Source organism: Acanthochromis polyacanthus, chromosome 5, assembly GCF_021347895.1.
Source record: "Acanthochromis polyacanthus isolate Apoly-LR-REF ecotype Palm Island chromosome 5, KAUST_Apoly_ChrSc, whole genome shotgun sequence".
In the NCBI taxonomy this organism is placed as follows: Eukaryota; Metazoa; Chordata; class Actinopteri; family Pomacentridae; genus Acanthochromis; species Acanthochromis polyacanthus.
Genome location: NC_067117.1, coordinates 1260560 through 1279621, shown reverse-complemented (window position 1 = coordinate 1279621; position 19062 = coordinate 1260560). Strand labels below are relative to the sequence as shown.

The following is a 19062-nucleotide window of genomic DNA, read 5'->3' as shown; positions in this document are numbered from 1 at the left end:
CACACATTTGAATACATGCATGACAGGATATGTGACACAGACAAAGTATAAGCTAACATTGAAAACTGACTCATAGTTTACTCTTATGATGTACGGCTCTGACATTAAACATACTCCATATATAGCTAGCAGTAAAATTCAAACAGTATGTAAGTTAGCATAACAGTATATTGAAGGCGATGCAGAGTTGACTCGTGGAAAAAGGGAATTGGAAGCAGAGGGCTGGTGGAAGGTCAGCAGCAGCATCCCACAGTGGACATGATGGAGACTGGACCAGCTGGTGGAACATCGACCGCAGATCTGAAGCATCCAGCTCTGGGACCAGGGACACTCGGAGAAATAGCACAGGGGGAAACAGAGTGAATGTACTGCAATAACGGTATACATATTAAATGTAAAGGTAGATAGAGAAGGGCTCAGTGCGTCAAGAAAAGTCCCCCAGCAGCCTAGGCCTATAGCCTTTCACATCTCATATTTAGGCTATGGACAGTTTGAGGAATCAAGTTTGTGCCATATTTCACATTTAAAAACAGCCAACAACAACATTTGGGTATAATTTTGATAAAGCATTTTATAAATGTTGTCTTACCTGTCTTTGTAACGGGGGTCCACTAAAGTTGCTACAATGTAGAGGGGTGTATCTTCGGTGCTGCTGAACCTCCTGTTTATGGCCTCCATAAGGGTTCGCTTCATGGTTTTGATCCCGCTGTCAGTGCTGGTCTCCTGTTGGAGCAGTCATTTCAGGACAGTGATGGAATTACGTCCGCTGCTGTGGAGGTCGCAGAGCTGATGAGCCGCGTTATCTCCTCAAAGGGTTCCAGTACTGTCACAGTTTTTTTTCAAACAATGACCACTCGTTGGCAGACAGTGTGGTAGACAGGCCGACGTCCACATGATATGTGTACAGGGCTCGCTTGTGTTCAAGGAGGCTTTGAATCATGTACAACGAGCTGTTCCATCTCGTCGGAACATCTTGCTGGAGCCTTTTTGTTTGTTTTATTGGTTGCAGTTCTTTCTGAATGTCTTCAAACTTTGACAGCTTGTGAATGCTTGAAATGCGTCACTATTCTCGTTCCATTTCAGAGTGCATTAATCACGCTTTGTTGTGAGAGAACCTCTTCGTGAACCACTAGCTGCAGTGTATGTGCCAGGCGGCCCAAACTATTAACAGGCACTTCATCCATCGCTTTTTTCACGTTGTTTGCGTTGTCTCTCAAAACCACATGTACTTTAGACAGCGGAATGTTCCAGCTATCCAGCATCTCTCTCATTGGGGTTTTTATCATCTCACTGGTGTGTGAGCCCCTGCACTGTTTAACTTGCAGCACCGCACTGTTGTAAGCATAAGTGTCCGCACTCAGCCAATGTACAGCGAGACTTATCAGGGACATTGGCTAACTTCAGAGGACCGTATGTCAGTAGTAAAGCTCATAGCTTTAACATCGTTTAACTGCACTTTTAGCTGCGATGACACTCTTTTGTAGAGTGCTGGTAAAGCAGTGTCTGTTATGTATTTTCTACTGGGGATCAAATACCTGGTCTCAAGGTGTTCCATCAGGCTACAAAAGCCGACATTATCAACCACAGAGAGAGGTTGATCATCCAGTGCAATGAAATTTATCACCTTCTCTGTAATCCTTTGAGCCTTCGGACTGTCTGCTGGAAGTTTTTCACACCTCTTGAATGAACTGGTTATTTTCTGCTGGGGTTGTTGTTGCTGCTGTTTAGCTTGCTCGAGCTCCTTGTGTTCTTTAGCATGGCGTCTTTGTAAATGCTTGCCCAAATTGGTGGTATTAAACGTTGAAAGTTTGTGTCCACCCGTCAGAACATCGGCTTCACATATGTGGCACTTTGCTGTGGCACTTTTTTGCGTCTCAAGTAAAAAGAACCTCCAAACTAAGGACGTGCTCGCTTTGTTTGTGCGCGCTAACGCGGCTACCTCGGCGGACATCACTTCCGCCCGTCTCGAAGAAGACGAAGAAATTACTTCCGCCAAGTCGACCTAAATGTGTGGATACGGAATCACTATTACCATGCAGTGAAGCTGTTATTGTATTGGAAGGTGGATTGGCGACGTCATGTCATATTCAGATACTGTCCGATACTTTATTAATTTTATATCTGAGGCCCGATACCGATACAGTATTGGGATCGGCACATCTTTAATGAGCAGCCGGTTGTGAACAGGGACCTCCTGCAAATTGCAAAACCGCTGCAACAGCGAAGAGAGACACAAATATTCAATAAGTTCACTCTGATCCACTGTACTGTCACCAGAATCACTGCAGCCTTCAACTGGCTCCTGTTGACACCAGTGGAATTCCTGCAGCTTTAAAGACAGCTACTTTTGATAAAACTGGTCTTGTAGCACATTGTCTACCTTTCAACGATGGGAAAGAAGCATCGTTGATGTTTTGACAACCTATATCTAATGAGCTACTGATGCCAGAAGTCCGAATCTGTGAATATCTTTCCAACTTTACTGAACTGTGGCCCTGAGGAGCCGTGGTGGACGCCCTGTATTTTCATTTCTGAAAGGTAGCAACCCTAAGTAGGACTGAGGACAGACAGGCAGCAGAAATGAAATGTAGAAATGTTCAAATCAAAGCTGAAAGAATAGAACCACGCTTTATGACTTCCTGCAAACAGGATCTCCAGCAGGACTCTGATCCAGAAAGCAGGTTTACAGTGAAAACTCTGAGTTTGTTGCTCTGAGGTGAAGGAAAGTCCAATTACCATGGTAACAGACTCTGTCTCTGACTCCTGCTGAGCCTGAAGGATCTGTCTGACTCACTGTTTCTACTGTCAGTGAAACATTTCTATCAGAAGTTCATCCTCACCACTTTCTACATCCACACTCATTCATTTCTCATCTCTGGTTTTCTTCTTCACTCTCCACAGTCGTCGTGTTTCTGATGTGAACAGAAAGCAGTTTTAATAAAGGATGTAGATGTGGTTGATGTGAACATGAGGGAGAATCACATTAAAGGTCAGATCAGACTTTACTGTTCCTGTGGGGAGACGTTCTCATGTTTGTGTTCTGCTCTGGATGTTTCCTCCACAGATGAAGGTAGAACGTCTCTGGAGCTGATGTGGATTCAGCAGCATCAAAGTAAGATGATTGGAGCAGCTGCTACTGCAGCCTCTGATGGATATGGTGGACTTGGAGAAACATGTCGGATGTTGAAGAGCTTTTCAGTTTTTAGGTGGAGTGTTGAGGTGAAGCAGCTGTCATAAAGCTGGACAGGTTTCCTCCAATCAGAGCTGAGTGTGTTTGTCATGTGACTGAGAGGAAGGAGGAGAACTGATGTGTGACTCTCTCAGCAGGTTGTTGTGTTTGTCTGCTATGGATCAGTGTGAGGACAGAGAGGAGGAAGTCCCTCCCTCTAAAAGATCTCTGTGTGGAGAAGATGAGAACCAGAGCAAAACTCAGAGGTGAGATGAACATCTCTAAGTGTCAGAGCTCAGCATCACATCACTGCTGTCATTATTCACACGCACAGCTCTGTGTGTTGAAGCCCAAAGCAGCAGAATACACAGTCTGCTGGACCTGGCCCTGGCCCTGGCCCTGGCCCTGGACCTGGACCTGGACCTGGACCTGGACCTGGACCTGGCTCAGGGCCTGGGCCTGGATCCAGCTGTGTGTCCATGAAGAGTGACCGGTCAAAGGAGTCTCCTCCTTGTTTCAGACGATCTGCAGATGGAAGGTGAGACAGTAAAACTGACCGAAAGATGTTTCAGACTCAAAGTTGTTGTTTTGTTTATTAACAGCTTGAAGATGTTTTTCTTCAGTTTTTATCTGTTCTGGTTTTGTTTCAGGATCCAGCAGCAGAGACCAGACTGTCCTGAACCCAGCTGTCTGTCCTTCAAGAGCGACCAGTCAAAGGAGGAATTCATGGAATTTAAAGATCCATCTGCTGATCAGATGTAAGCTGGAACTGACAGAAAGAGTCACTTATTCCAGAACAGAACCAGTTTGTACGACGTGTTGTCCGACCTGCTCTGAAATCCAAAGTGTTTGTGTCTGTTGTGAACGTCCACGTCACAGTGAAAGGAGACATGATGAGGTTTAAATGTGGAGATAACTGGTTCCATTTTCAGAGTCTCCTGAAGACATTCATGGTGTTTGTCTCTGTGTGGACAGACGTACTGAGATCTAACTGTTGATGTTGATCCACAGAGTGGAGCAGCAGAACTCAGAGGTTCCCAGAGCTCAGTCTGTCCAGCAGCATCACCTGGACTCCATATTCATGGTGAGTTCATGGACAACAAGTTGTTCTCCATGTGTTGTGTTCAGGCGTCTCCATGCTGCTCTTTGTAGACCAGTGGACTGTCAGTGTGTCCAACATGGATCTGATGTTTGGCTCCATGATTTCACTCTGATGGACTCATTGACACATTTCTGTGTTCCAGCTGCTGGAGGACAACATGGTGACTTTTGTGAAGAAGGAGCTGAAGAGGATGAAGAAGGTTGTGAGTCCAGATTACCCAGAATGCTCAGAGAGTCAGAGGGAGGATGAGGAGGAGTTGGAGGGTGATGATGAAGAGCAGAGGAGCAGCAGAGAGATGTTTGAGCAGATCACAGTGTTGTTCCTGAGGAGGATGAAGCAGGAGAAGCTGGCTGACTGTCTGCAGAGCAGTAAGAGGATTTGTGTAAAGACTGAAGCTGCTGATCAACAGAACATTTACTAAAGTCTCAGAATATCTTCACACAATCAGTCTTTAGGAGGATGAACTGTTGGAATATTTACTGTCATTTATTCATTGAGCTCATGTTGTTTCTTCATTCAGAACTTGCTGCTGCAGTTTGTGGACGTAAACTTAAACGTGGTCTGAAGAAGAAGTTCCAGAGAGTGTTTGAGGGCATCGCTAAAGCAGGACAGAAGACCCTCCTGAATGAGATCTACACAGAGCTGTACATCACAGAGGGAGGGACTGCAGAGGTCAATGATGAACATGAGGTCAGACAGATTGAAGCAGCATCCAGGAAAGCAGACAGAGCAGAAAGAAGCATCAGAGCAGAAGACATCTTTAGAGGCTCACCTGGAAGAGATGGACCAATCAGAACAGTGATGACAAAGGGAGTGGCTGGCATCGGGAAAACAGTGTTAACACAGAAGGTGACTCTGGACTGGGCTGAAGACAAAAGCAACCAGGACATCCACTTCATGTTTCCATTGACTTTCAGAGAGCTGAATGTGCTGAAAGAGAGAAAGTTCAGCTTGGTGGAACTTGTTCATCACTTCTTCAGTGAAACCAAAGCAGCAGGAATCTGCAGCTTTGAAGACTTCCAGGTTGTGTTGATCTTTGACGGTCTGGATGAGAGTCGCCTTCCTCTGGACTTCCACAACAATGAGGTCCTGACTGATGTTAGAGAGTCCACCTCAGTGGATGTGCTGCTGACAAACCTGATCAGGGGGAATCTGCTTCCCTCTGCTCGCCTCTGGATAACCACACGACCTGCAGCAGCCAATCAGATCCCTCCTGACTGTGTGGACATGGTGACGGAGGTCAGAGGGTTCACCGACCCACAGAAGAAGGAGTACTTCAGGAAGAGATTCAGAGATAAGAAGCAGGCCAGCAGCATCATCTCCCTCATGAAGAAGTCACGAAGCCTCCACATCATGTGCCACATCCCAGTGTTCTGCTGGATCACTGCTACAGTTCTGGAGGAGCTGCTGAGAAGCAGAGAGGGAGGAGATCTGCCCAGAACCCTGACTGAGATGTTCATCCACCACCTGGTGGTTCAGGCAAAAGTCAAGAAGGTCAAGTATGATGGAGGAGCTGAGACAGATCCACACTGGAGTCCAGACAGCAGGAGGATGATTGAGTCTCTGGGAAAACTGGCTTTTAATCAGCTGCAGAGAGGAAACCTGATCTTCTATGAGTCCGACCTGACAGAGTGTGGCATCGATGTGGAAGCAGCCTCAGTGTACTCAGGAGTGTTCACACAGATCTTTAAAGAGGAGAGAGGACTGTACCAGGACAAGGTGTTCTGCTTCGTCCATCTGAGCGTTTAGGAGTTTCTGGCTGCTCTTCATGTCCATCAGACCTTCATCAACTCTGGAATCAATCTGCTGGACAAACAACAAACAACATCCCGTTGGTCTGAAATGTTCCAAAGCTATTCAACAGCTTTCTACGAGAGTGCTGTGGACGAGGCCTTACAGAGTCCAAACGGACACCTGGACTTGTTCCTGCGCTTCCTCCTGGGTCTGTCACTGCCGACCAATCAGAATCTTCTACGAGGCCTGCTGACACAGACAGGAAGCAGCTCACAGACCAGTCAGAAAACAGTGGAGTACATCAAGGAGAAGATCGGTGAGGATGTGTCTGCAGAGAGAAGCATCAATCTGTTCCACTGTCTGAATGAACTGAAGGATGTTTCTCTAGTGGAGGAGATCCAACAGTCCCTGAGATCAGGACATCTGTCCACAGATAAACTGTCTCCTGCTCAGTGGTCAGCTCTGGTCTTCATCTTACTGTCATCAGGAGAAGATCTGGACGTGTTTGACCTGAAGAAATACTCTGCTTCAGAGGAGGCTCTTCTGAGGCTGCTGCCAGTGGTCAAAGCCTCCAAGAAAGCTGAGTAAGTACAGAGTTGGATTTACTGCAAACACTGATTTATTCACTGATTCGCTGATTTTCATGAGCAGAATAAATGAAAAAACTTTGTTCTTCATTGTTTCCTCAGACTGAGTGACTGTAGTCTGTCAGAGAGAAGCTGTGCAGCTCTGTCCTCAGTCCTCAGCTCTCCGTCCTCCAGTCTGAAACATCTGGACCTCAGCAATAACCAGAATCTGAAGGATTCAGGAGTGAAGAGTCTTTCTGCTGGACTGGAGAGTCCAAACTGTAAACTGGAGACTCTCAGGTCAGTTTTTCAATAGATTCACTTCAGATCCTTCAGTTTGTGGTTGATGAATGTTGATGATTTTCCTGAAAACAGTGTGAAGATGTTTGAGATTGTTGAAGTGTGAATAAATGCCCTGATGAGCAGACTGCAGAGTTCCAGATGGAGGACAGAATCCACAGTCCTGCTGTGTGTCTGAATGTAAAGCTGATGTGAAAGTGATGTGAGGCTTCAGCAGTGTGACTTCCACACATCCAGTCAGTATGTTTGTGTTTCCACAGTGTTTGTGCTGAGCTGCAGTGGAACCTCAGGAAGTCAAAGAGGAGTTTAGTTGTCAACAGTGTGGAAGTTGATTAGTGTGAGTCAGAAGCTGAAGCTTGATGTTAGTGTGAGCTGAGCTGATGAAGTGATTCCTTCCAGTGGAGTTGTGTTAGGAAGAGAGCAGTGGACAGTCAGTGTGGACAGCAGGAATCAGAATCCCTCTGTAATGTACAGATGACATGTGACTGTTGTTGAAGACACACTGGAAGATGTGAAGGAGACAAAGCTAGCAAGCTGATTTCCACAGAAGAAGAAGAAGGTGATGGAATAAATGAAAGAATGAAGAGATTTGATGTTGATCCTTTGATGAGAGAGTGGACTGAGGTCAGCAGATGTTACTGATGTGTGGACATGAATAGGTGGATGAATGTTGTGCTGACATGTGGGTGATGTGTGTAGAAGGCTGACATGATGATGATCCACAATAAGAGAAGGACAAAGTCACTGTGCTGCTTTTAGAGAAAAGCTGATTGATGAGGACAAAGTAATGTTGATCTGCACATTCAGAACCTGAACACATCTGATGGATCATCAATGATTTTATGCACATCTTTGATTCTTTATTCAGATTGAAGGGCTGCAGTTTGTCAGAGATCAGCTGTGATTCTCTGGTCTCAGCTCTGAAGTCCAACCCCTCCCATCTGGAACATCTGGACCTGAGCAGGAACGAAGACCTGAAGGATTCAGGAGTGAAACATCTGAGTGGTTTTGTGGAGAGTCCAGACTGCATCCTGAAGACTCTGAGGTCAGTTCACTGACTGTCTGTTACTGTTGTAGATCTGATGTGTTTAATGACAACTGAAGCTCATTTCTGTTCAACAGAACTTCCATCCATGAAGCTGTAAATCTGCTCTGGTTCACATTTTCAGATTTTGTCCTGAATTGAGTTTGTAGTGACAAAAGTGGAGTGTTTGTAGCAGAAAGTGTGTAAAATGTTGAGTGTTAGTTGTTAAAGTAAATGAATGTTTGTAGTTTGAGCTGAAGAGTCACATCTGGATCCAGAAGATCCTCTGAACTCAGATCAGTTTGAAGAGACAAAGTTTAGTGAGTGAAGTCTAAATATTTCTCTGGTTTGTGTTGAGTTTTATTTGACTGATCCTGTTGATGATGCAGCATGTTACTGATGTGTGGACATGAATAGGTGGATGAATGTTGTGCTGACATGTGGATGATGTGTGTAGAAGGCTGACATGATGATGATCCACAATAAGAGAAGGACAAAGTCACTGTGCTGCTTTTAGAGAAAAGCTGATTGATGAGGACAAAGTAATGTTGATCTGCACATTCAGAACCTGAACACATCTGATGGATCATCAATGATTTTATACACATCTTTGATTCTATATTCAGATTGGAGGACTGCAGTTTGTCAGAGATCAGCTGTGATTCTCTGGTCTCAGCTCTGAAGTCCAACCCCTCACATCTGGAACTTCTGGACCTGAGCTACAACAACCTGAAGGATTCAGGAGTGAAACATCTGAGTGGTTTTGTGGAGAGTCCAGACTGCATCCTGAAGACTCTGAGGTCAGACATCATGTTTTCAGTGATTCAAAGTTCTCATCTTTGGGTGAATGTTTCTTTTTTCTCATCAGTTTTAATGACTGCTGTGAATCATCCACAGAGTTTTTCTTTTTAAATGAAGTAGGGAGTCATAAAGTCTAGACTCAGTCCAGAGTCAAAACTAAAGTGTCCTTAAAGTTCTCTGTGCTGAGCTGATAGAAGTCAGTGAGTAGAAGAACTCTCCTCACCTGTCAGCACCTGTTGTGTGTCACATCACTGCAACACTTTAAAGCTCATGTCCGGAGTTTCCGTTTGTTTTCAATTTATGTATCATTGTTTAACAATGCTTAAATGTGTTAGTCTAGTTCGATACTATAATATAATGTTAGTATGACGCGATATGAAAATTTATTCCTGAGCTCCGCCTTCCTCTCATAGACCCCCATGTTATTCCAAAAAGCGCCGATTGCTGCCGACCAATCAAGTTTGAGCTTCAGCTTTGGCATGCTGTCAATCAACGGTTACGCGCACAGCAAGCAAGCCCATGCAGATGTAGCAAGTACGAGTTGTTGCTAAAATTATGAATATGGACTAGTTCAGAAGATGTAAAAGTTCGTCTCTAAGGAGGTGCGTGCATCAGTATAATAAAAAAACAGACAATTGAATAGATTTTAAAGTAGCTTGTGTATTATTTACAGTGAGTTGAAGTGATACATATTTACAATCTGCAGAGATTTAAAAATATTCCCAAGCTTGAGTAGTTCACACAAAAAAAGTATTTTTCCCTTTTTTGTCACAGTTCACAAAACATTGGTCAAAGCACAATAGAACACAATCAACCAACCAGAGTATAATACGCTCCTTTTCTCCTCTACGATTTTTCCACTTATTGGTGGAAATATTTTACTGTCCGCAATAAAGTTAAGAGAGTTTTGTATCATTGTCCATAGAAACCACACAGGTTGGGATATGAAATAGAGTCCATAGCGCAAAGCAGTTCATATGCGGACAGCGGGGGACAGAGAGAACAGGGGAGGACTGGCTGCAACAGCCCCTACCAGACCGCAGGACTGAGTTGAGATGGTAACTTGGTTCAGGCTCCTTTTTGGGTCAGCTCGCCTCGTATGGTTCTGTGCCAACCAAGCACACCTGGCCTATTTAGAAAACAGGGCCGACTATTAATTCTTAAGTTCACTCAATTCTGTTAATACTAGCTAGTGATTTCATTTCAATACATACACATTCAAATAACAGTTTAAGACACTCAAAAAACATACATAAATAGATCAATCCATTTACTGTAGCTTAAAGTGCTTAAAGTGCTTTTAGGTTGCAATGTTGAAACCAAAAAAAGGGATCAATAAAAACATTGCCGATACGGCTTTAAAACAACCCAAAGCCTACTAGCATCAGCATCACAGACCTGCACTAAAGTAAATTAGTGCGGCTAATGCTAATAGCGGGACAACAGACTCACCAATTTCCACAATGAACGTCACCCAGCAAGTACCCAGCGTCCTATCCGCGATGGTGTCCGACCTCTATAAGTTGTACATTTGATTAAAAACACACACGATTTAAAATAATCACGCTTAGCGAAGTTAGCAAGACAAACCTGTTGCAGCCGTTCGTGTTGCCTTCCTCCCGAGTCTGTAGTAAGCAGCGCAGCAGTAGCTTGTATAGGAAGGTGCAAGGCTCGTGATTGGCTGAATCAGGCTTGCTTGTGCGTGTGTGCGTACGTCACGTGAAAGGTGTGTTCACGGACCCATTCGGGAATGGACACTTTTATTTTAATTTACCAATAAAATTACTCACTTGAATAAGACGCTAATTTCTATGGGGGTTACACAGAGGTGGGCGAGCTACGCACTACGCAACCGCGAGCACATTTGTTTTGCTTGTGGAGGAGATGAGAGAGCATCAGGGATCAGCAACTTCCAGAAAAGTTACCAATCCCACGGCTTGTCAGGCCAAGAGACTGCAGGACGTTTTTTGGCTCGGGGTGCTCGCGTCGCTCCCCGACCACGGCCTCCATAGCCCGCCTGACGGCTTCGTTTAGATGCCCGACCTCTGGAGGAAGATGTTGGGGCGTCTGGGACATACTCTTCGTCAGAGGAGTCATGCCATTCTGAACTCTAGATAGAAATAAATAAACAATGTAACATATATACACGCGTAAATGCACTAAGTTTGATAAACAACGTCATCCAGAGGGATACACGAGTGTAATCACATATTGAAACTTTACTCGTTCGTCCTAGCAGATTCATGTTATTTTGGTATTAGGACAAGTTAGACTCAATACAGCATTCTAACGTAATTCCTTTATTATTTACTAAATGTACTAAATGTAGAAGAGGGGAAAACAGCAAAACAGGCGAGATGCTGCAGCACTCCGGGCACTCCTCTCATGTACTGTGCACGTGCACAAATAAAGGAAATCAGAGGGAGGGACCAACAGCGTTTTGGGAGACGCTGCGATTCAAACTCTGGACACGAGCTTTCACTGGAAGCTCACCAGTGGCACAAACTCTCTCCTTCATCCTTTCCAGCATTTGGAGCTGTGAGATGACTGAAGTAAAGACAGTGGCTTTATCTGCTGCTCAGCCTTTAGATGATTTTCACCTTTCTGTCCTGGAAGCAAATGTATTTGTCCTCTGTGGTCCAGCAGCTTCTCCTCTGGTAGAATCAATGAACAGATCTCATTGATGAAGCTGCACGTATGAAAAGAAGATTTGAAGGAGATTTAAGGTTGACTTGATGGATAGAAATCCAGATTTCTGCAGCTCTGAACTCATGATGAAACTCTGAATGATTTCAAGCAGGAACTTTGTCTCCTCAACTCACATCTTTGATTCTTTATTCAGATTGAAGAACTGCAGGTTTTCAGAGATCAGCTGTGATTCTCTGGTCTCAGCTCTGAAGTCCAACCCCTCCCATCTGGAACATCTGGACCTGAGCCACAACAACCTGCAGGATTCAGGAGTGAAACATCTGAGTGGTTTTGTGGAGAGTCCAGACTGCATCCTGAAGACTCTGAGGTCAGACTTCATGTTTTCTTTGTGCTCTGAGATGAATGTGATGTAAAGTTGTGGTGACTCTAAACTGCAGCCATCAGGCTGATGTTCTACTGATCCACACTGAGGATCTTCATGGGAATGTCTGTTTTCTTCTTTTCTGCTTTAGTCCTTGGACTGTGGCAGAGAAATGTGGAGCTGCACATTTCAAAGCTGAATGAAAGCAGAAAAATCCTCCAGTGAATAACTGACAGTGAAACTCTGACACACGTGATCTTCAGCTCAGATCTGACCTCATGTTTTTCTACACTTCAGACTGACAGCAGCAGCTAACAGCTGTTTTTATTCCTGATGCAGCTCTCAGTTATTTCAATAGTTTAGTTGATTCAATGTTATAAAGAGTAAAACTGTTGATCCACTTTGTCAGAGTTGAAGGTGACGTCTTCAAATGTCTGGTTTTGTTCCAGCAACAGTCCAACAGCACAAATATTCAGTTTAATGTGACAGAAAGCAGAAAGTGTTGACAGTGGACAGACTGGAACCAGTTTGGTGTTTTACTGGATCAATGACTCCAACCATGATGGAAATGTTTCTGATGTTTTGTCCATGGACTCATCAAATAGTGGACTGATAGTTTGAGCTGTAATTGAAGCAGTTTTTCATCCTGAGAGACAGAAACTAATATTCAGCATCTGCTGGTTCAACACTTGGATAAAGCCATGTGATGTTCAGAAAGTGAAATGTTGAAATCCAAGATGCAGCCGTTTGATTTACAGTGCCTTGCGAAAGTATTCGGCCCCCTTGAACTTTTCAACCTTTCGCCACATTTCAGGCTTCAAACATAAAGATATAAAATTTTAATTTTTTGTCAAGAATCAACAACAAGTGGGACACAATCGTGAAGTGGAATGAAATTTATTGGATATTTTATACTTTTTAACAAATAAAAAACTGAAAAGTGGGGTGTGCAATATTATTTGGCCCCTTTACTTTCAGTGCAGCAAACTCACTCCAGAAGTTCAGTGAGGATCTCTGAATGATCCAATGTTGTCCTAAATGACTGATGATGATAAATAGAATCCACCTGTGTGTAATCAAGTCTCCGTATAAATGCACCTGCTCTGTGATAGTCTCAGGGTTCTGTTTAAAGTGCAGAGAGCATCATGAAGACCAAGGAACACACCAGGCAGGTCCCAGATACTGTTGTGGAGAAGTTTAAAGCCGGATTAGGATACAAAAAGATTTCCCAAGCTTTAAACATCTCAAGGAGCACTGTGCAAGCAATCGTATTGAAATGGAAGGAGTATCAGACCACTGCAAATCTACCAAGACCCGGCCGTCCCTCGAAACTTTCACCTGGAACAAGGAGAAGACTGATCAGAGATGCAGCCAAGAGGCCCATGGTCACTCTGGATGAACTGCAGAGATCTACAGCTGAGGTGGGAGAGTCTGTCCATAGAACAACAATCAGTCATACACTGCACAAATCTGGCCTTTATGGAAGAGTGGCAAGAAGAAAGCCATTTCTCAAAGATATCCATAAAAAGTCTGGTTTGAAGTTTGCCACAAGCCACCTGGGAGACACACCAAACATGTGGAAGAAGGTGCTCTGGTCAGATGGAACCAAAATCCAACTTTTTGGCCACAATGCAAAACGATATGTTTGGCGTAAAAGCAACACAGCTCACCACCCTGAACACACCATCCCCACTGTCAAACATGGTGGTGGCAGCCTCATGGTTTGGGCCTGCTTTTCTTCAGCAGAGACAGGGAAGATGGTTAAAATTGATGGGAAGATGAATGGAGCCAAATACAGGACCATTCTGGAAGAAAATCTGTTGGAGTCTGCAAAAGACCTGAGACTGGGACGGAGATTTATCTTCCAACAGGACAATGATCCAAAACATAAAGCCAAATCTACAATGGAATGGTTCACAAATAAACGTATCCAGGTGTTAGAATGGCCAAGTCAAAGTCCAGACCTGAATCCAATCCAGAATCTGTGGGCAGAGCTGAAGACTGCTGTTCACAAACGCTCTCCATCCAACCTCACTCAGCTCCAGCTGTTTTTCAAGGAAGAATGGGCAAGAATTTCAGTCTCTCCATGTGCAAAACTGATAGAGACATACCCCAAGCGACTTGCAGCTGTAATTGCAGCAAAAGGTGGCGCTACAAAGTATTAATGCAAGGGGGCCGAATAATATTGCACGCCCCACTTTTCAGGTTTTTATTTGTTAAAAAAGTTTAAAATATCCAATAAATTTCATTCCACTTCACGATTGTGTCCCACTTGTTGTTGATTCTTGACAAAAAATTAAAATTTTATATCTTTATGTTTGAAGCCTGAAATGTGGCGAAAGGTTGAAAAGTTCAAGGGGGCTGAATACTTTCACAAGGCACTGTAGCTGCTGATGAAAGGTGAAGCTGAGCCATCAGTTGTTGAATGAGCAGAAAATCCAGCAGAAAAGTTGTGAGAGTTGATGAAGAGTTGAAGTCATTTATCAGGAGCAACGGGAAGATTTTCTGCTGGAGTTTCTGCTGATTTTCTTCTTTTCTCTGGTTGGAGTCATTTGAAAGTGAAGATGTTTGTGTTTGAGAAAAGAGTCTGAAGACGTCACCTGGTCCTCTGAAAACTGTGATGGACACTTTCCTCCATCAATGACAGATGGATGAAGAATGAAATGATGTGAATGTAGAGTCCTGATGGAAAGGTCTCCATGGTTCCAGAACATGAAGATCTTTTAGAGTCTGGAGCCTCATTTTGTCCACGTTTCCTTCTTGTGTGTTTGTGTGACTGTGAGCAGAAAGTGAAATAAATGTGCGAGTGTTTTTCCTTGTGTTTGTTGCTCAGCATGAGTTTGTGTGGATGGAGCAACTGGTGGAGCTGCAGAGTTTCAGAGCTGAAGTCACTCCGTCTTTATTGAAGCAGCAGCATGTTGTCATTCATATTAATCAGAGCTCTTCTTCACTGCTTCTGTTGGACTGTTTGAAGCTGCATCCTGTTGGCTTCAGCTGCTTGGAGTTTCCATTTTGTGAACTTGGACCTTCTGAAGCTTCTTCAGCTCTGAACTCATGATGAAACTCTGAATGATTTCAAGCAGGAACTTTGTCTCCTCAACTCACATCTTTTATTCTTTATTCAGATCGGAGAACTGCAGTTTGTCAGAGATCAGCTGTGATTCTCTGGTCTCAGCTCTGAAGTCCAACCCCTCACATCTGGAACATCTGGACCTGAGCTACAACAACCTGAAGGATTCAGGAGTGAAACATCTGAGTGGTTTTGTGGAGAGTCCAGACTGCATCCTGAAGACTCTGAGGTCAGACATCATGTTTTCAGTGATTCAAAGTTCTCATCTTTGGGTGAATGTTTCTTTTTTCTCATCAGTTTTAATGACTGCTGTGAATTATCCACAGAGTTTTTCTTTTAAATGTAGTAGGGAGTCATAAAGTCTAGACTCAGTCCAAAGCTAAAGTGTCCTTAAAGTTCTCTGTGCTGAGCTGATAGAAGTCAGTGAGTAGAAGAACTCTCCTCACCTGTCAGCACCTGTTGTGTGTCACATCACTGCAACACTTTAACTGGAAGCTCACCAGTGGCACAAACTCTCTCCTTCATCCTTTCCAGCATTTGGAGCTGTGAGATGACTGAAGTAAGACAGTGGCTTTATCTGCTGCTCAGCCTTTAGATGATTTTCACCTTTCTGTCCTGGAAGCAAATGTATTTGTCCTCTGTGGTCCAGCAGCTTCTCCTCTGGTAGAATCAATGAACAGATCTCATTGATGAAGCTGCACGTACGAAAAGGAGATTTGAAGGAGATTTAAGGTTGACTTGATGCATAGAAATCCAGATTTCTGCAGCTCTGAACTCATGATGAAACTCTGAATGATTTCAAGCAGGAACTTTGTCTCCTCAACTCACATCTTTGATTCTTTATTCAGATTGGAGGGCTGTAGTTTGTCAGAGATCAGCTGTGATTCTCTGGTCTCAGCTCTGAAGTCCAACCCCTCCCATCTGGAACATCTGGACCTGAGCTTCAACAACCTGAAGTATTCAGGAGTGAAACATCTGAGTGGTTTTGTGGAGAGTCCAGACTGCATCCTGAAGACTCTGAGGTCAGTTCACTGACTGTTACTGTTGTAGATCTGATGTGTTTAATGACAACTGAAGCTCATTTCTGTTCAACAGAACTTCCATCCATGAAGCTGTAAATCTGCTCTGGTTCACATTTTCAGATTTTGTCCTGAATTGAGTTTGTAGTGACAAAAGTGGAGTGTTTGTAGCAGAAAGTGTGTAAAATGTTGAGTGTTAGTTGTTAAAGTAAATGAATGTTTGTAGTTTGAGCTGAAGAGTCACATCTGGATCCAGAAGATCCTCTGAACTCAGATCAGTTTGAAGAGACAAAGTTTAGTGAGTGAAGTCTCAATATTTCTCTGGTTTGTGTTGATTTTTATTTGACTGATCCTGTTGATGATGCAGCATGTTACTGATGTGTGGACATGAATAGGTGGATGAATGTTGTGCTGACATGTGGATGATGTGTGTAGAAGGCTGACATGATGATGATCCACAATAAGAGAAGGACAAAGTCACTGTGCTGCTTTTAGAGAAAAGCTGATTGATGAGGACAAAGTAATGTTGATCTGCACATTCAGAACCTGAACACATCTGATGGACCATCAATGATTTTATACACATCTTTGATTCTTTATTCAGATTGATGTACTGCAGGTTGTCAGAGATCAGCTGTGATTCTCTGGTCTCAGCTCTGAAGTCCAACCCCTCACATCTGCAACATCTGGACCTGAGTGGAAACGACCTGCATCATTCATCAGTGAAACATCTGTTAGATCTTGTGAAGAGTCCAGACTGCATCCTGAAGACTCTGAGGTCAGTAGAAGGTTCCATCAGAGTTAGAGTTGAATTTGTAAATACATTTATCATAATCGAGCCTTAGAGCATTAACTGTGTGTGCATAGTGTTTTATATGACTATTTTTATAGAATACCACTCACTCACTCCTACCTGCACATCTCTCTCTCTCTGTCTCTCTCAGTATATTTCCACTCTATCAGCTTAGCACACCCCCTTGTGTAACTCGAGCTATTTCTTATCTTACGCCATGTCTTCATTTCTGCTCGTGTATAAAATAAACCTTGTATGGGAGCAGTCTTTGTAGCTCGCACTAATGTGTCTTGTTACACTGTGCTGTGGTACCCTTGCAAGTAAAATTACAGTCTGCGTGTTTTTCTGATTTGGTGAAAATCTTCTTATGTTACGTGGGAGCTCTTAACGGAGTTTCTCCCTGACAATCAGTCTCTGCTGCTTCCAGCAGTTTTCTACTAAACACAGTCAGTATCAAAGCAAAGATCCAGTGTCTCCTGTAAACCTGCAGCTTCTCAGTGAAGCTGTGAGAGCAGAATGGAGACAGAAACACAGAGACAGCAGCCAATCAGAGGAGCCACAAGCTTGTTGTCATGGTGTGTTCGATGGATGTGAAGCCGACTGTTGTTGTTGTGTTGATGTGTTGAGGAAATAAAGCTGATTTACTCCCGTGTTCACTCCAACACGTTAAGATGAAGCTGCTGCTCTGAACACGTCTGAAGTCCTGATGAGCTGCTGATCAAACTCATTCATCTCCTCTGGTCTTTATTCTTCTCTCTGCAGGTGGAAGTATTGATGCTGATCAAGACGGTGTTTGTGGTGAGAGGATGAAGTGTGTCCTGATGATCCAGATGTTGAAGCAGCAGCTGGTGTGCAGAGACTCTGACTGGACCGTGTTACTGGGAGGTGGACTGGGAACCAGTGTAAAGTGTGTTGTTCTCACTGTGTAGTTTAGTGTTGCAGCTCCACACTGAATGATGGAGAAGTGCAGTTAATGTTGACATGAAACATTGGAAAACATCAGCTGATGAGAACAAAGTGTCCTGGAATCATGTCAGCTGAAGCCTCGGAGCCCAGAGAGAGTTTAGTGAAGAACATTTCTGCATCTGACAGCGTTTGATCTGCATTCATTCACAAACATGCAACCATGAAGCTGTTTCTGAGGCGAACAGACTGAGAATGCTGAAAGTGCTGCACAGAAAGCCTCTCTGCACATTTCTACATCAGCTGGTTGACAATGTTGGTTTTCTGATGACCTCTCTGACATCCTGCAGAAAAACCAAACCTTCTAAACTTTCCAGGTGCTTCATGTCATGTCTGAGGATCTTTCCTGTTCTGGTAAGCTGTGAGACGATGCAGAGATGTGTCTTCATGCTCAAAGAGGAAGAAAAACACTCAGTTACTGCCCACAAGAAATGCTTTTATTCTTTGTGGAATAGAACCAATCCCACCACAGTCAGAGGAGGCAGAAAAAGCATTCATCAGTCACTGATATACAGATTGATTTTCTTTTTACTCAACAGCAAACCTCTGTAGAAGTATTTCTGATCATTATTACTGATTTAAATGGAATAAAAATGAAACGGTCCACCATGAGAACAGAATGTATTTGTGAGGTTTGGAGTGTGGATCAGGATGCAGACACTGAGAGGAGGAGAAACTCTTCTTTCTTCTTTCTTCTCTGAGCTGCTGTGGAGGCTGAGGACTGAGAACATGGAGCCCTGGAGGTCCGGTGAGCTGGCTGAGGGCTAACACATGAGCTGAGAGGATCTGTGGATGTGTGGAGAAGATGCTGGAGCTGCTGCAGGATCATCAGAGCAGCAGAGAGGAGAGTCAGAGTTTGTGGATGAAAACAAAGCAAACCCAACCTGACGTTCTCCTCAACATGCAGCAGGAACTGAGACCTTCTGGATGCTCCTCATCCAGCTGGTTGTCATGGAGACTGCTGTTTTCTTCAGTCATGTCTGCAGGAAGACGTTTCAGTCATTGCGCCCCCTGGTGGCTCAGAGGTCAACACTTCCATTCAGTGTTTGTGTGTTCTTTGCTTGTTTTATCTCAGAACGTTTAAATCCTGAAGTCAGCGGACCTCAAAGTCCTCCTGATGTTTGATTCAAGGGTTTTTTAAACAATCTATAGCTTGTGTGACTGTAGTGGATGTTTAAAACAAACCCACAGTAACTTTAACATGTTTTAATTCAGGTAAAATACAGTAAAATATTAAAAACCTGTAATTCTGCTGAGTTAGTTTGGTTTTCTAAATGCAGAATCTCCGTCTGTAAAGCTTCAAGCTCTGAGAAATTTATGGACAAAGATGTTTTATTGGCTGCTTGATGTTTAATTAAATTAAAGTCATTAAGCTGCAAAGTTAATAAAAGAAAAATGTAAAAAAAAATCATTTGTATTCTTTATCAAACTTGTTTTGCCTTTAAAAATATGCATGAGTGTTTTTTAGAAGTTAATCATTTGTTGAAAAAGTGCTTCATAAATCCAACCTC

General features: G+C 43.5%; 3 protein-coding genes and 1 long non-coding RNA gene across 6 annotated transcripts; 3 read left to right on the top strand and 1 right to left on the bottom strand.

Annotated features, from left to right (window-relative positions):
• The first annotated feature begins 2424 nt into the window (after positions 1-2424).
• LOC127534152 (anthrax toxin receptor-like) lies at positions 2425-3931 on the top strand. Its single transcript, XM_051948657.1, has 3 exons — positions 2425-3435; positions 3519-3707; positions 3820-3931. The coding sequence occupies exons 1-3, from the start codon at positions 3308-3310 to the stop codon at positions 3929-3931; spliced, it is 429 nt and encodes a 142-aa protein (XP_051804617.1). The 5' UTR covers positions 2425-3307.
• Positions 3932-4132: 201 nt separating this feature from the next.
• LOC127534078 (protein NLRC3-like) lies at positions 4133-6020 on the top strand. Its single transcript, XM_051948413.1, has 3 exons — positions 4133-4253; positions 4414-4639; positions 4792-6020. The coding sequence occupies exons 1-3, from the start codon at positions 4167-4169 to the stop codon at positions 6018-6020; spliced, it is 1542 nt and encodes a 513-aa protein (XP_051804373.1). The 5' UTR covers positions 4133-4166.
• Positions 6021-6113: 93 nt separating this feature from the next.
• Positions 6114-17865, top strand: LOC127534077 (ribonuclease inhibitor-like). Of its 3 annotated transcripts, XM_051948410.1 has the most exons (9): positions 6114-6589; positions 6695-6871; positions 7740-7916; positions 8522-8695; positions 11539-11712; positions 14832-15005; positions 15625-15798; positions 16400-16573; positions 17351-17865. In XM_051948410.1, exons 1-9 carry the CDS (start codon positions 6114-6116, stop codon positions 17361-17363), a joined length of 1713 nt encoding a protein of 570 aa, XP_051804370.1. In that variant the 3' UTR covers positions 17364-17865. The 3 variants fall into 3 exon arrangements, with proteins under 3 accessions (XP_051804370.1, XP_051804372.1, XP_051804371.1); XM_051948412.1 differs by lacking the exon at positions 7740-7916; XM_051948411.1 differs by lacking the exon at positions 15625-15798.
• On the bottom strand, positions 9337-10368 carry LOC127534079 (uncharacterized). The gene is made up of 3 exons (XR_007942028.1): positions 10287-10368; positions 10149-10210; positions 9337-9825 (listed from the first exon to the last, which is right to left on the bottom strand). It is a non-coding gene; the product is annotated as an uncharacterized LOC127534079 (long non-coding RNA).
• Positions 17866-19062: the final 1197 nt, after the last annotated feature.